Source organism: Panthera tigris, chromosome B2 (genome assembly GCF_018350195.1).
Source record: "Panthera tigris isolate Pti1 chromosome B2, P.tigris_Pti1_mat1.1, whole genome shotgun sequence".
NCBI lineage: Eukaryota > Metazoa > Chordata > Mammalia > Carnivora > Felidae > Panthera > Panthera tigris.
In genome coordinates, this window is record NC_056664.1 from 35,315,961 (window position 1) to 35,332,268 (window position 16,308).

General features: G+C 45.4%; 1 protein-coding gene and 1 long non-coding RNA gene across 6 annotated transcripts in view; one reads left to right on the forward strand and one right to left on the reverse strand.

The window, feature by feature from the left end:
* The window catches only part of CB2H6orf89 (chromosome B2 C6orf89 homolog), a 39,614-nt gene extending 24,546 nt beyond the window's left edge, over nucleotides 1-15,068 (forward strand). For all 5 annotated transcript variants that reach the window (XM_007085248.3, XM_042986231.1, XM_042986230.1 and 2 more), the window contains 5 exons: nucleotides 6,953-7,107; nucleotides 7,235-7,374; nucleotides 8,535-8,664; nucleotides 11,705-11,828; nucleotides 14,889-15,068. In XM_007085248.3, the coding sequence (XP_007085310.1) occupies nucleotides 6,953-7,107; nucleotides 7,235-7,374; nucleotides 8,535-8,664; nucleotides 11,705-11,828; nucleotides 14,889-14,983 (644 nt within the window). In that variant the 3' untranslated portion in view covers nucleotides 14,984-15,068. The remainder of the gene's footprint in view (nucleotides 1-6,952; nucleotides 7,108-7,234; nucleotides 7,375-8,534; nucleotides 8,665-11,704; nucleotides 11,829-14,888) is intronic.
* On the reverse strand, nucleotides 1,234-10,376 carry LOC122238617. Its single transcript, XR_006217616.1, has 4 exons — nucleotides 10,141-10,376; nucleotides 8,593-8,647; nucleotides 7,861-7,965; nucleotides 1,234-2,680 (listed from the first exon to the last, which is right to left on the reverse strand). It is a non-coding gene; the product is annotated as an uncharacterized LOC122238617 (long non-coding RNA).
* Nucleotides 15,069-16,308: the final 1,240 nt, after the last annotated feature.

Consider the following 16,308-nt stretch of genomic DNA (forward strand, 5'->3'; position numbering starts at 1 on the left):
ACATCCTTCTGAGTTTTTCCATGGCTGTACAGATAGATATACTTTTGGGTACACACGCACACATAGAAAAAGGTCTTATGTAGCTTGCGTAAATACTTCCGGCTACTACCAGAAGTTGGGTGGCTTAAAACAACAGTAAATCTGGGGTGCCTGGATAGCTCAATTGGTTGAGCATCTGGCTCTTGTTTTCTGCTCAGGTCATGATCCCAGGGTTATGGGATCAAGCCCCGTGTTGGACTCTGTGCTGGTCTTGGAACCTACTTAGGATTCTCTCTTTCTCCCTCTGCCTCTCTCCCCTAAATCAAGATCTCAGTAAGACTGTACTATCTCTAGGGAAGATTCTTCTTTGCCTGCTTCTGGTGATTGCCAGAAATCCTTGGTATCCCCTGGCCATGATAGCAGAACCCCAGTCTCTGTGGCCATCTTTACATGGCCATCTTTCCTCCATATGTCTTTTGTATCCTCTTACCTTCTCATACGGATACCATTCAGATTAGGTTTAAGGCCCATTCTACTTCAGTACGACTTCATCTTAATTGGTTACATCTGCAAAGATTCTGTTTTCAATTGTGGTCACGTTCTGAGGTTCCAGAAAGACTTGAATTTGAGAGGGACACTATTCAACCCAGTATACACATTTTTCAGGATCTTATACTATTCCATTCTGTGACCTTTCCATAATTTAAATTTCTAGTTTTTTGTTTTTTTTTGTTTTTTTGCTGTTATAAAATGCACCTGGGACATTCATATATACGTACCTTTAAAAAGTTTTTTTAAATTTATTTTTGAGAGTGTGCATGCAAATGGGGGAGGGGCAGAGAGTGAGGAGGACAGAGGATCTGAAGCAGGCTCTGTGCTGACAGCAGAGAGCCTGATGCAGGGCTCAAACTCACAAACTGAGATCATGACCTGAGCCGAAGTTGGATGCTTAACTGATTGAGCCACCCAGGTGCCCCCATATATACATATACTATTATTCCTGTAATAGATTCTTAGAAGTAGAATAGCTGGGTTAAAGGGCATTTTCAATTTTAATAAATACCACCCAGATTGTCTTCATAAACTTATACCAACTTTCATTAACAGTATATGTTGCTCACCAGGACTGGATATTGTCACTGTTTTGCCAGTTAGAAAACTAAAGAATGGTATCTTATTTTAAGATGTATTTTTTTTACTATTATTGCAGTTGGATATCTTTTCATATGTTTTATAGACCATTTATATTTATTTTTCTGTGAATTACTGTGAATTGTCCCAACATCATTTATTGCATTCATCCTTTCTTCACTGAATTGAAATTGACCTTTATCACAAATCAAATATTCTCACGTGTGTGTGTGTGTGTGTCTGTCTGTCTGTGCTGGATTTGTTACTGCATTCTTTATTCTGTGTTATTAAACATTTTGTCTGTTACTTTACAAGAACATAGTTCTTATTATTTGCAATAGTTATGTTTCATAAAGTCTATGCAAACTTTCTGTTGCTTTATAAGAAGATACAGTCAATTCTCATTATTTTCTGTAGTTATGTTTTATGAAGTCCCTGCAGACACTGAATTAGTGTTTGCACTAGTTACTAATTAGTAATTACTAATTACTGACCCATTGCCCCTAGGGAAAATCAGAGTTAGGTTCCTGAGAGTCTCTGGGCACATTTTCATCAAGTGATGAATACCTGACTTTGTTTTATGTATATTTTTGTTTAAAGATACCTTATTTAATATATATTGTTGATTCATTAACACTGAATTCACATCAACAAGCACTATAACTCCTGCCTAAACAAAGCTTACCCAACACATGTATTTTCCCTGGAAGGCACATCACAGCCTGTTTGCACTTAGGAGCACTAGAGAGTACTTTAGCTCTGTGCTCCGAGACCATTTTTTAATTAGTGAACTATTTGTTGAGTTTTGGGTTCATAGCAAAGTTAAGTAGAAAGTGCAGAGAGTTCCCATATACCCCGTCCCCACAAACACACAGCATCCTTGGGAGCCATTCTGAACTGCAAAACCACAATAAGAATGCGAAAACCGTGGCACCAAGTAGCCAAAAGGACACTCGTTTACAGTTCGAAGGTGAAGCAAAAAGGTAGAGTGTTGTCTCCTTCCACCTCAGCTACTAGAGTTCGCCCCTCTGCATTACCACAGGAATTGATTGGGGTTACAAATACATTTCAGAGAGTAGGCAGGTTCACAGATCAGAGTCTGTAAATAATGAGGATTGACGGTACTTTCTGAATCACAGTAGATTTCTAGAATGCTGCTATACGTTTTTATACTTAGTAGCGCAAGTTCCTCATTTTTTTCTTATTCAACACTTTATTGTCTACAGCTCTTACCGTACGATATTAGACGAATAAGCCAACTGAAAATGGGCAAAAGATTTGAGTAGACATTTCTCCAAAAAAAAGATATGCAGATAATGGGAATGTAAACTAGCGCAGCTGCTTTGGAAAAGTTTGGCAGTTCCTTGGAAAATTCAACACAGAGTTATTAAGTGACCTAGTAATTCCACTCCTAGGTGTGTACACAGCAGAATTGGAAACACATGTCCACACAAAAACTTGTATGCAAATGTTCGTAGAAGCATTGTCCGTAGTAGCCCCAAAGTAGAAATGTCCAGCAACATATGAATGAATAGGCAAAATGTAGTATATCCACGTAATGGAATATTACCTGAAAATAGAAAGGAAAGAACATTTGATATGCACTGTACCATGGATGAACCCAGAAAACATGCTAAATTAAAGAAGCCAGACAAAAAAGACCCTATATTGTACAATTCCATTTATTTGAGATATCAGGATATGCAAATGCATGGACACTAAAAGATGAGTAGTTGCCTAGGGCTGGCGGCAGGGGGGTTAGAATGGGAAGTGTCTACTAATAGGCATGGGGTTTCTTTTTAGGGTAATAAAAATGTTTTATAATTAGATAATGGTGATAGTTATTCAACTGTGTGAATATACTAAAAGCCAATGAATTGTACACTTTAAATGAATGAATTTTATGGTCTGGGAATTAAACCTCAATAAAGCGGTTTTTTTTTTTTAATTTTTTTTAATGTTTATTTCTGAGACAGAGACAGAGCATGACTGGGGGAGGGGCAGAGAGGGGAGGACACACAGAATCTGAAGCAGGGTCCAGGCTCCGAGCTGTCAGCACAGAGCCTGACGCGGGGCTTGAACTCACAAACTGTGAGATCATGACCTGAGCTGAAGTCGGTCGCTCAACCGACGGGGCCACCCAGGCGCCTTTTTTTTTTTTTTTTTAATGTTTTATCTACATGGAGAAATAAAATAATGCTCTTTCCCTCCAGTTTTGCCTTCTTTATGCCCAGCATGGAGAGAGGCTCGAGCCGTCCAGTGACTCATGAGCAGTGAGGGGTGAGGGTCCTCAGGTCCACCATCTGCCTGAGGTGTATCATATGAGGCTCTTAATGTATTCTTTTTTTTTAATTGTTTTTTTTTTAAGTTTATTCATTTTTGAGAGACAGAGACAGAGGGTAAGCTGGGGAGGGGCAGAGAGAGAGGTGGACACAGAATCCAAAGCAGGCTCCAGGCTCCAGACTGTCAGCATGGAGCCCGATGTGGGGCTTGAACCCACGGACTGCGAGATCGACCTGAAGTCAGATGCTTAACGGACTGAGCCACCCAGGCACCCTCTTAATGTATTCTTTAATGGTATCTGTGCCTGCGGGGGGTGTCCTCTATAGATTTTAAGCAGTGACCATACTTTGTAATTCATTTGTATTACCTAGAATGCCTTCTGGCCCTTAAATTATTTCCAGAGTTACTTGGGGCAGGGAATGGATTATTGCCTGTTCTTATACATTTACTCTTGTAGATGAACTTCAGAATGAGATTGTCACAGCCTCACCCTACTCCTACCTTCATCAGAAGCAAACTCTGGTGGGAACCTATCCAAGTTCTATTGAATATACTTTTGGGTAGACTTGGCGTCTTTGTAGTATTTAGCCTTCCTGCCCAAGATCGCGGTATGATATGTTTATTTATTCAGGTCTTATGTTATGCCCTTCTTGTTAAATTTATTGCTGGTTGTGAAAGAGGCCATTTTCTGTTCCAATTTTTAAATGACTGTGGCCAGGAGAGTAAGAAGTAATTGATGTTCCTGTGTCTGGATGTGAATGTCTTATATTCTGCCATCTTATTGAGTCCACTTTTTAGTACTCTATTCTTTCTTTTTCTTTCCTGATTTTTCTTCCCAGGGTTTTCTTCTTCCACCTGCTTCTGAAAGCATCTCTACCTGGAAATCCCAAGAATATCTAAAGTTCAGAATAAAACTGAAATTAACTAAGTTACAGTTAAAATAATGTGTCTGTGCTCTGAGGTTCAGAACTGCTCACTGCTAGCTCTTGAGGCACCTTTATAAATTGAGAGAAGATGCCCCCTTTCTCCTGACACATGACTCTTATCTCCTGGGGAGATTGCCATACCTAACTGATTCCGTCAGAATATGACGCATGACCGCAGAAAAATGTCATAATGAATCTGCAGGTGTCTGGCGTCTCCTGTGTCCGGGCTCTCTTAGACGAGGTGCATTCAGGCAGTCTCAGCTGCAGAGGCATTCTTGTAGCACTGCTTATATTTTATTTTATTTATTTTATTTTATTTTATTTTTACCTTATTTTATCTTATTTTTTTTTATTTTTAATAAAAACGTTTATTCTTGAGAGAGACAGAGACAGTGCGAGCAGGTGAGGGACAGAGAGAGAGGGAGACAGAATCCAAAGCAGGTTCCAGGCTCTGAGCTGTCAGCACAGAGCCCGACGCAGGGCTTGAACTCACAAACTGCAAGATCATGACCTGAGCTAAAGTTAGACGCTTAACTGACTGAGCCACCCAGGTGCCCCTTTGCAGTACTGCTTAGATCTGTAGATTTTGTCTTTGCTGCCTCAGTTTACCTCATTATATTTCACCTCTCATCACAGGACAAGTTCCGCCACCCCACCCACCGCCAAAAAGACAAAAACAAAGTAAAACCCAGTCGTCCTCTGCCCAGCCTGTCTCTTCTCACTCTAAGTCACAATCCAGAATAACCTTCCTAAAGCATCAGGAAATCCCTGCCCAAGGCCTTTGATGGTTCCTTGTTTTGCTCAGAGTCAGATGTGCTTCATGCCCTGGAAGCCTGCATCATGGCCTTCCTCCACAGCTACTTTTCTCGTTTCCCCCGCCGCCCCCTCTGTGCTCTTCCCCAGTTGGGAACTCATGGTTAGCGCCTGTCTCCTGTCACTCTCTGTTTGCTCATCTGTAAATGGAGAATAACGCTGCCTCCTCAGTAATTCTAGGGCAACAGGTAAATGATACAGCACACGATGGTGACCAGCACCGGGCCTGGCACTGTCCCCTTCCTTCCCTCTCCCTCGTGAGGATTTTGGAAACTGAAATGCTGTATAAGTATAACATGTTTAGATTATTTATGCCTCACTGTATGTCCATTACCCAAAGTTCTTGTATTTAGGTAGGAATTCATATTTGACCTCTAATCAGGAACATTTGAAAATATTCCAGAAAGAAAAATAAGGATAACTTTGCAGCCTCAGTGTGCCACCAAAACAGGTGCCATTGAAGGGTTCCCGGGTGTCCTTGGAGGCCCCTGGCAGGCTTAAGGGTGCAGCATTGTCTCCTGGCTGTGACAGTCTGTCCACAATTAAGGCAGGTGAGGAGGGGAGGTGACAGCCTCCTCAAGGAACACAGGATCTGTCTGCAGGAGATGGAGGGTGTTTGGAGGGTCCTCAGGAGACGTGCTGAGAACAAACACAGTCCTTCCCTGGTGGGGATTTCCTCCGCCCCGCTACTACTGCCTTAAGAAAACATGGAAAAAGCCCTCGCTGCCGGCCACAGCAAATGTTTTCTGGTTAAGAGTCATTTTCCAAGTGTGTTTATTGGTTCAGAGAATTGATTTCATTTCAGCCCCATTTGGTGGTCTGTTTATCTTTTGTTCTAGGCTTTCTCCCGATTCGGTTTCCATTGGGTTTTAATCAGAAACCATCTGGTGAAAGCATTTTGGATCCAAACTAGAGTTTATCATAAGAACAATCTCCAAGAACACAGATGAAACCCAGAGTGGAACAGAACACAAACAAGAAATAATGCAATAACACTATCAACAGAACAGTGTCAGAGGGAGGGAGGAGGAAAGGAGGGAAACTGAGAAGGGATGTGTAGAGAGGGAGCCAACCCTTCAGAGGAGGACCAGCCAGGAATAGGGGGTGGGCAGGCAACTAGCACTCACATCAGGGGCTGGTGGGCCCTTCTTCCCTTGCTGACCAACCTGCAGCCCTTGGAGGGGTAGAAACCATGGTTAGTAGCCCTTACCCACTTCTGAGCCGGGACAGAGCACTGTCTGATGGGCACATGCAACTCACTTCGCTCCAGAGATGGGCCCCTGAAATGTCCCGTCTCCTCTCCATCCCTTCTCTCTGCACCCTTTTCTTGCTCTCCCTTTCCCAGAGTCATCCTGGCCTCCACTTGGAGAAGACACGCAGTGGGGCTCATCACTGATGATGGGACTTTTGCCGGCCCCTCCCCCAAGTGCTGTAGACTTTCAGACGCTTGGGTCACGGGTTAGAAAACAGTGGAAGATTTACCTCTCCAGCCCCACGTCACTGAATATACCAACTGGTCGACGTTGCTGCTTTGACTTAGGAGATACATATACGTGTTAAAAAAATATTTTCTGTAAAGTATAGAAGATTATAAAGAAGAACATAGCCTCTCCTTCCTACCCCATCCCCTGTGCCCTCTGCCCCTTCCTCAGAGGCTACCTATTTCATATGTATCTTTTCAGAGGTCACCAGTACTTATCATTGTTAGCTTTTAAAAATTACTATTATATCTCTCCTTTTTGCTTTCACTGCTGAGGCTACTAGATTTACCCGCTGTGTTCTTCCTGTATCTGCCTTCTCCACTTCCCTTCCTGTCGCAGACTTTGACTCTTGGTGGGCAAACAGTTGTGAGCAGAATGAGTCGGACCCCATCCCTGCCAACTGCAGTGGCTGTGCTCAGAAATTACCCCTCAAGGTGATGCTCCTGGAAGACACCCCGAAGAAATTTGAGAGACTCCATCCTCTGGTGATCAAGGTGAGCAAGGAACGCGCTTCTCCCCCTGACAGATGATCTGTTCGATGCCCAGAAGGCAGCAAGCTCTGTAACATTCCTGATAAGTAATTCTGTGTTATTTTGTCTCGCTCTTGTCCACCTTGTCAAGACGGGCCAGCTCTTGCTGCCAGAGGAGCTTCAGCATTTTTTGTGCCAGTACCCGGAGGTGGCGGAGGACTTCCCCGAAGGGCTTTTCACCAAGTGGTGGCGCTGCCTTCCTGAGCGGTGGCTCCCATTTCCTTATCCATGGTGAGTGCGGGAAAGGGCACTTTGTCTGCGTGTGGTGGCAAGGGGGCAGACTGAAGGTCCAAACAGTACCTCTGAGACCCTCCCATGCCCCGCATTGTGTAAACACTCTACAGTACCCTCTTCGAGTCAGACAATACTCAGGAGCTCGCTGTTGAAAAACCAGTGATGGGAGATAAAGAGGATGAAGTCGAAGAGGTGCCTCGAAAGGGCTGTCACCACGAGTGGACACTGACATTGCCTAATAGCATCACAGTTTATCTCTGCGCATGTTTTTACGCAGAATGCCTCCTGAGCATCGGAGGGCTAACGAGAAAGCCTGAAGAATGGAAGGGAAGCTTCATTTCCTGGCACCTTGTTTGTGCCAGGCAGTGTGGGATGGTGGTTAGTGCCTGTTGCTCATTGGTGATGCTCATAATAGCTCTAGGAAGTAGGAATTATCATTGTCATTTTCAGATCAGAAAAGTGGGGGTCAGAGAGGTTAAGTACCTTCCTTAAGGTCACCCAGGCAGGATTGAAACACAGGTCTGTCTTCCCATTTCTTCCTGTGTCCTATAGAAGACATGGTCTGTTTTTTGGGGTGAAGGTTTCTGTCTAGAAGAAAAGAAAGCCAGTTTCCATCTAGAACCATTCCAAAAGAGAATTAAAATGGCTTTTTTTTGGAGCTTTTTGTTAGATAATTTCTCAATGCTTTTGTCTTTCTTAAACCTTTATTTCTTACTTATGCATTGATTTGCATGATTGAATACTCTAACTAGTCAGGCTTCCCACCGCATGCCACAGCGCCTTAGGTTCATGATTTTTGCCCATTCCTCCTCCCTTCTGTTCTCCCGCCTGGCCTGTTACTTCAGTCTCTTTTCCAAGATAGAATGAATGGACCGTTTATTTCCTTCCTCTATATGTTGTTTTAGCTGGATTTTATAAACATCCCACCCACACGTACAAATCGTGGCTGTGGAGTTGTGTGTGTGCTTGTGCATGTCACAGTTAATTGATTTGGCATGACTGTTCCTCATGAACCTGATACTTAAGATATTGTCCTGATATTTTTCCCTCATTACCCACCGCCCACAGTTTTCCCACCATGCTTAGCTCTGTTAGTCATGGAGATAGAGGCCGGCTTGCCCAGCTGAATTACTTCTGTCTCTTCCAAACTTTTACAGGAGAAGACCTCTAAACAGATCACACATTTTACGTGAGCTTTTTCCTGTTTTCACCTACCTGCCATTTCCAAAAGATGCCTCCATAAAAAAGTGCTTCCTTCTTCAACCGGAACCTATTGTGGGTAGTAAGGTAGGACATTTTGAGAGGACTTGGGTCAAGGCTTTTCCTCACTTAGCCCCTGGGCTGATGTCATACTCCCTTCCTTCCCTACGTGTCAACTCAGGGTGACTTGAAGGGACATCCACATGACCTGAAGTTCTCCGCCTGTTGCTTGCCAGGGGACCTGGTGTGGCCTGCCCTGTTATGAAGGCATGCTTAAAGTCTAGTTACCTTGCAGATCTGTTTCCTGCTCTAGACACTTGGGGGCAAGCTACTTTTCTACATTAGGAAGTAGAATCCTAAAATTTGAAAGAACCCAAGCATGCAGTTAGTCTGAGTACCCTACCTCAAAGTGTAAAGCAGGCAAACCGTAAATGAATGCCCCAACTTACTCATTTTGTGGCTAGGGACACTGAGCCCCAGAGAGAGTAAATGATTTGCCCAAGGACACAGGAAGTTAATAGGAGGGCTCTACCCACCCAATTCCCAGGTTGGCTTTCCCCAGAAATAAACAAATGAGAAACTTCGGGGAGAACTAGCTAAGCAGGAAGCTTGAGAGGTTTGGGGACAAAAGGGTTGATGGGCACGTGGCCAAGGCAGGCAGACTAGTTTGGGTGGCAACACTTCTTGCTCAGTCCATGGCCAAGTACCCAGAGCCCACTTTTACCCCTCTGGGGCGAGTGGACTGGGTAAAAGCCGTTCTGAGTTGTGTCTGTTTACTTTTCTCTGAATTGCCCTTTTGTTGAGTCTCATTCCTGAGGACCGTTTTTGAGTTTGGATTGGTTTGGAAGAATTAAAAGGATGAAATTTCCCAAACTGTGACCCCTACCAACTCCGGGTTGTGTTTTCAACCTCCCAATACTATTGTTTGGCTTCAGATTTGCTGAATCGTGTTAAAGGAATTTCAAAGCCTATAAAAACAATCATTTTGTCTAGGAGTAAGAACTTCTGTCTGCCAGCAGTAGGGTGGAGGTGCTGGGATCTTGCCTCAGATTTTAAAGACGTTTATTCTGCTGTCCCCAGCTAGAACTCCGGGCCCCAGTATGAGTTCATCTTCATAATTATGATACAATTCGGGGCGAAAGCTTTTATCTTTATCTTGGTTTTCCCACTTGAATCTGAAGTTAATTTCACCAGTCTGCTTAACAGGGACTCCGAGGAAGCCCGCCAACAGGGTAAATACTAAGTTACTCAGACGCCTATCAGAGTCATCTTGTGGTTCGCAAGCATGTTTTGGGAAGGGGAGTGGTCCAAATAGGCAAAAATCCTGAGAGTCTGGTTTCTTAGAGCATCTGCTCCCCGCCCTGGCCCAGGCTCTCCTTTTTCTTCAGCCTCGTTACTCCGCCCTGTTGTCCACATCCCTGGGCCCCTAGACCCTGGTAAAGTCACATGTCTGTGCGCCTGGGATCCCAGAGGCAACCTTGGGATAGAAGATGAGAAGTGGGGTCTGATTTTAAGAGGCGAGGCACTGGGGAAAGAGATGAAGGGCTCCAAGGCCCACCTCACCCAGTCCACGGTGTTGCCCAGGGCTGGCCTGCTCCATCCTGGTGTCCATTTCTTCCCATCCTGGGTGGGGAGGAACCTGGTTCTGCCCCCTCTCGGGCCTGTATGAAAAAGAGATACATCCACTTGGTTTTGGTCTTCTGGAATTTCTTCAAGACCGCAGATGTCAGGGCTTCTGCCAGTCATTTGCAAGCCAGTAGTCCTCCTTAGTTAGTCTTCCTTCTGTCATGACAGTGGCAGTTGAATGGCTCTAGTGTTGCCATGGAAACGGAGTCGTGGCCACGGCCTGCTCTGAGAGCAACAGAGAACCCAGGGTTGGAGACACAAGAAGATGGGGCTAAAACCAAACCTCTCGAAGCCCAAGTGGTGAAGAGAAAATCAGGACACGGCCCAGGGAGTCAGACTTCGGACCCTTGTGCTATGCGGACACAGAAAGGCTGTTCCTGGAGGGGACAGGGAGGGGAGGTCCTGAAGGTTTTCTGTCACCATCTAGGTAGGAAGAGGAGCCTGAGCAAGGTCAGCTTCTCCCTTTGTCCCTACTCCCTGCCTACCCCAACGCCACCTTCGCAGCTGTTCCTGGGAGACAGCAGGTTGCCCTTAATGCCTGTTGGAGGCAGTGGTATCCCTCACGGTGCAGTAGTTACCTGTGGGCGTGCATAGCCCAGTTGTCTCCTTGGTATTCAAACTCTGAGGCCAATCTTACTGTCACTACTTTTTAGTCAGTAGCAGGATAGATCTGCTCACCTAGGTCTTGCCCGAAAGAGTGAACTTGAACTTCCTGCTGTTCAATTCTCATCAAAACTCTGGCAGTAAGAAATAATATCCTAGAAATGATACTACGTTGCCCAAAGGATATGCAGACTGTCTGTTTCTCTAAAAAAATCCGGCTGGAGTACCTGGGTGGCTCAGTTGGTTAAGCGTCCAACTTTGCCTCAGGTCATGGTCTCACGGTTCGTGAGTTTGAGCCCCGCGTCGGGCTCTGTGCTGACAGCTTGGGGCCTGGAGCCTGCTTCGGATTCTGTGTCCCCCTCTGTCTCTGCCCCTCCCCCACTCACACTCTGTGTGTCTCTCTCAAAAATAAATAAATATTAGAAAAATAAAAAAAATAAAAATCTGGCTCACACCAGACCCTCAGAAGATTGTGTACTTAGACCACTATGTGTTGGCCTCTGCTAGACTTCTGTTAAATTGCACTGAGATGATTTGCCTTTAGCCTGCTTTGGAGCTGTGGCTAGAAGTAGTCATGAATTACGAAGCTCGTGCTAGATCTACATTCGGGCTATTTGTTGAGGATGTCTCTTTATGAGAACACACAGAAGAGATTTCACCCTAGTCTCAAGATCAGGAGATGCCATGCTTAGGAGAAACTAGTTTGTTTTTGTCTTTCGGACATAATCGCGAATTGTGTTATTGGTTCTGTTTTCTTTGTTGCTTAGGCTGGTATGAAACTCAGAGCCATATAATGGACAGATTTGTGTACGCTCATCTCCCATACCACTGGGTTTTATTTTGTTTCCTTTTCCTTCCTCTTCTTCCTTGTTTTTTTTTTTTTTTCTTTCCTCTCCAGATGCATAGAATGCATGACCTATTTATCATTGGCAGCGGCGAGGCCATGTTGCAGCTCATCCCTCCCTCCCAGTGCCGAAGACACTGCCAGTCCGTGGCGATGCCGCTAGAGCCAGGGGATATTGGTAGGTGGGGCCCCCAGGGGCAAGGTCAGTTTCAGGATCTTTGTAGTTTTTAACTCAGAAAATATTCTAAGAATTAAATATTGCCTTCAGAAAGCTTCAATTAAATAGAGTCAAAAAGAGCATTCCTTTCTGGACAGAGTCAGTATTTATGCTCGGTAGAACAACTAATAAGGAAATGTAGCAGAGAAGGGCCTCGATTTATATATATTTAGAATGTGCGATGTGTTCCATTGGTCTTAGAAACTTCAAGTTAGAAGGCATTATAGAAAATGTTTAAGGGCACCTGGGTGACTCGGTCGGTTGAGCGTCCAACTGCAGCTCACGTCATGATCTCACGGTTCGTGAGTTCGAGCCCTGCCCAGAGTGCAGAGCCCCCTTCAGACCCTCTGTCTCCCTCTCTCTCTGCCCCTCCTCCACTCATGCTCTCTCAAAAATAAACATTAAAAAAAAAGAAGCAAATCTTTAGAGCAATCCTTTATTTTACAGATGAGGAGAGATTGAGACCCAGAGAGGAGAGGTGACCATCCCAAGTTCCTCCCATCACCTAGGCAAAGCATCAAGCTTTAAGTGTCTCCTTCACCAGGGGCAGGCCAGGGGAGGTACAATTCTAGATTTGAGGAAACCCTCTCTGTGTCTCTTTTGCTAATAACGCAGTGCGAGCAGTATGTAAGGGCAATGACCCCATGAGGAAATATTCCCTTCCGTGTGGGTCCCACTGCCAAGTCATAGCCTCACAGTCATGACTCACCGTTGGCTCCATGATTTCCCAACTGTGGCTTATTCTGTGCATTATATTCTAAAAATCCTTTCCAAGGAAGCAAGTTTGAATCAACTGCTGTCCGTAGCAATCAGTTTGACAGTAGAGTTTTCTTGGCGGAAGCAGATAGTAAGTATCACTATTGCCCTCTGTGTTTTTCCTGCCTCACAAAGCCTAGGGGGAAGCCTAGGGTCCCTGACAGAGCCCAGACTGGTTTTCCAATTGATTTCTTTTAATTTTACCTCTTTAGAAGACCCCAGTCCCTGGAAACCTTTCACCCATTTGGAAGTAGGATACAGACTGCAAACCATGACAGGCTTTAATCCATGTTACATAACTTATTTCAATGTAGAAATGAAAATCATGCACAAATTAAGCGTTAACTGATAATGGAGCACAGCTGGCCTGGCCCCTGGGAATTACTGCAAAGAAGAGGATTTTTGTGTAGAAATTGTTTTTGAAGCTATTTTCCTATAGCGGAGTGACCCTTCCATGAGGCATGTCTATTGCACAAGCCTGTATGGATGGCATTTGGGCTTGAGAGTGCATAGTTATGCTTGAAAAAGTCTCTGTCTTATGTTCTGCAAATGCCAGACAGTTCAGACAACTACAGAAACACCTTAGTTATCCAAATTTTAGGTTCCTGGATCTCACAAACCTCTAGAATGCCAATTAAAGAATTAGGGGGAATAAATGGATGGGTGGCAGTGATCAAAGAAGCTTTGAGCATCAAAGGCTGGTGGGAATAGTGATGAAAAGCCGAAAATCCGGGGCATGATAACCTGCCGGGCTGTGACTGGCTGGCTTGCTGACGAGAAGGAAAGGAGCCCTGTGGGCATGAAAGGCCAGCCGCAGGACAGCAACGTGGAGAAGGGATGGGGAACTGACTACAACAAGAGGGAGAGGGCAGGTCTGGGAGAAGAACGGGGTAGGGCGGGCTGGGGAGGACAGTGAGCTTCTGAAGCAGTGGCAGAAATAGAAGCGATGGCTGCGGCTGCCACAGTTAAAGATGAGCACAGGAAGCGGACCCTGACAGCAAAGGAGAATAATTCAGTGCTTGTAGGACAGATGACAGCTCTAGCATTTTGGGGGGCCCTAAAGAATGGCACTGTGACAAGTGGGTTCTATGGTTTTTGCCGAAGTAAGCATTGTCCTCTGAAGGCAGACAGGAAGGGGACAGGAATACACATCACCAGAAAACCTGTGATGAGAAGCATTTTCAAGAATGCTTCATCATCTACCTGCCGTGGTTGATGAGTCACTGCCCATAGTGGCCTTTCTTTCTTTCTTTTTTTCTTTTTTAAATTTTTTTAATGTTTATTTTTGAGAAAAAGAGACAGTATGAGCGAGGGAGGGGCAGAGAGAGAGGGAGACACAGAATCCAAAGCAAGCACAGATGCGGGGCTCAAACTCACGGACCACAAGACCATGATGTGAGCCGAAGTCGGACGCTTAACCGACCGAGCCACTCACGCACCCCCATAGTGGCCTTTCTTGAGTCACTAAGTAGAGGTTAAATTCTATTCAGTGCTCTCAATTTAATGATGGGTAAGGTATGTTGTACTCTAGAAAATTTTCCATCAGGAGTTTATTGAAGTGTTCCAAGTTTTTAAAGCTTTTAAGTCTACCTTCCTACTCCACTCAAATAGTGTAGGGTCAGTGTTTCCTAAACAGTTCTTCAGATCACTGATGACCCTAGGGATGGGAACAGGAGCCCCTTAGAAAAGCCCTTGGCAAATAGGGCTGTTGAATCAGTTGATTTGGGGAACTGCCTGTCTTGTGATTACCTAGTGCACATTAGTGTACAGAAGTCTCCAGAAGCCTTAGAGGAACCTAGTGTTTCTCAAACTTCCTTGACCATGGAACCCATTGGACTATCCTAACAGCATGTTACTATTTGCAGAACACAGTTTAGGAAGTGCTGGTCTGAGCGATTCTGGATGTTCTATAATGAGGCCATGTGACCGATAACATTAGGAGACTTGGATGGGGGGGTCCTACTTCCCTCAGAACTCATCGTATCTTCTTGCCAAGAAAGATGAGATGGGTCTGAGAATTGATGCCCAGCACCAGCCTCATCTAGAGCATCTTGCTTTTGTAAATCTGCTGAGTTGTGAGTCATAGTTAGCCAGGTGAGTGGTGGTGATGAAGCACTTGGGTTCGTAGTGGCTCCCATTGGACATCCGGTTACAGAGAAGACCAATAACGGCATATTTATGCCAGGCAGACCTGCCTTGTTCGTGCCCACAGGTGTGCCCAGTCCCTGCCATTCACCTGCTTTCCTGTTGCTGTTTCCCTTCAAGGCTATGCCGGTGCCACCCACTGGAAGGTCTACGTTACAGCCAGAGGGGTCCAGCCTTTGGTCATCTGTGATGGAACCACCCTCTCAGAACTATAGGAAACAAGAACTGTACAGAGGAACAACTTTGAGGTCCGAAGACCAGATCGAAAGGGGAGAAATAAAAACAGAAACGAGGAAACCACTTTCTAAGGTTACTTAGTTATCTGCCCTATGCATGCGTGTATGAGCCAGCTGTATGCTGGAGGCAATGGCCAGAGCCTGGCCTTCCCGACTCTTCCAGCCTCCCTGCTTGGCCCCGGGATTTTGCTGGTACCTGTCTGTGAGAGACTGGGCTCTTCCACACCTTCTGGAACCGCAGCCTTGAGGCTGCCCCTCAGGCAGGAAACAGGGCTGATGCCTTCCCTTACTTACGTGGTGTGATCCCTCTGCTGGCTCCCTGGCCACAGAGAGGGTAGCCAGCAGGTCCTGACTTCAGGGCCATCCCTTACGAGGTGGTGGGCCTGCTTGTCCTGTCTTCCTGGCCACACCACCCGATACTTTTATGGAAAGCCATGGTCAATTAAAGAAGCTGTTGCAGTTTCCCAAGCAGAATGGAATCTAGAACCAAGATTAAGTAATGTCATTGCACTCAAGAGATGCACTGCCTTCCCAGTGTCCATGGCCCTTGGAGTCTCAGTGACGTCAGGTTGGAGTCTGATTATAATTGAAATGGTAATTGCCGAGGTAATACTTTCCTCCATCTCATCAGGTTCTCATGCCGGCCCCCCCTCCCCCCAGCTCCCACCCCCAGCTCCCTTCCCTTCCCTTCCCGCTCGCCTATCTGGATGGTTTCTCAGAAGCTGGACTCCTGGTCCTCCCTCGGCAGAGCCCTTTATTGCTGAGGCAGCACTGCTTCTGTCAGCTGGGTCGCTTTTACCAAGTGTCTTCAGAGGGGATGAGTTAGAGCGCTGGCCTGGGGAGAGGGCACCTCCCCGGGTTTGATCTTTAGGGTCCAACTTTCCGCAGGGAAGATGTTTTACAGATGTGTCAAGCTGATGTTGTAATGTGGTTGGGGAAGGAGCTCCAGACCCCACGTATTTGCCAGCTGGGTGTGCGACTGTGGAATCCTCTGTCTCAAAATGATTTCTCTCTTTGTACTTGGGAAACAAGGTGAGGTATTTTTATTATTTGTAACAGTATAAAGCTATGTTCTTTCAGTTGGGTGGTTCACTATGCTCACTGTTTTCTCCAAGTGCTTTTAGTGTGTATTAACCAAATGGTGTAAATGAGGACATAGTTTTCTTCCTTTTTTTTACCCCCCCCCTTTATTCTTTTATTGATGCTGCTAGATACCTGGCCTCTGGCCCTATGCCATCACCCAGCTGAAGGAACAAACCACACTGTAGCCCCTGGTTCCGAATTGCAGAAATCAGATGAATCCA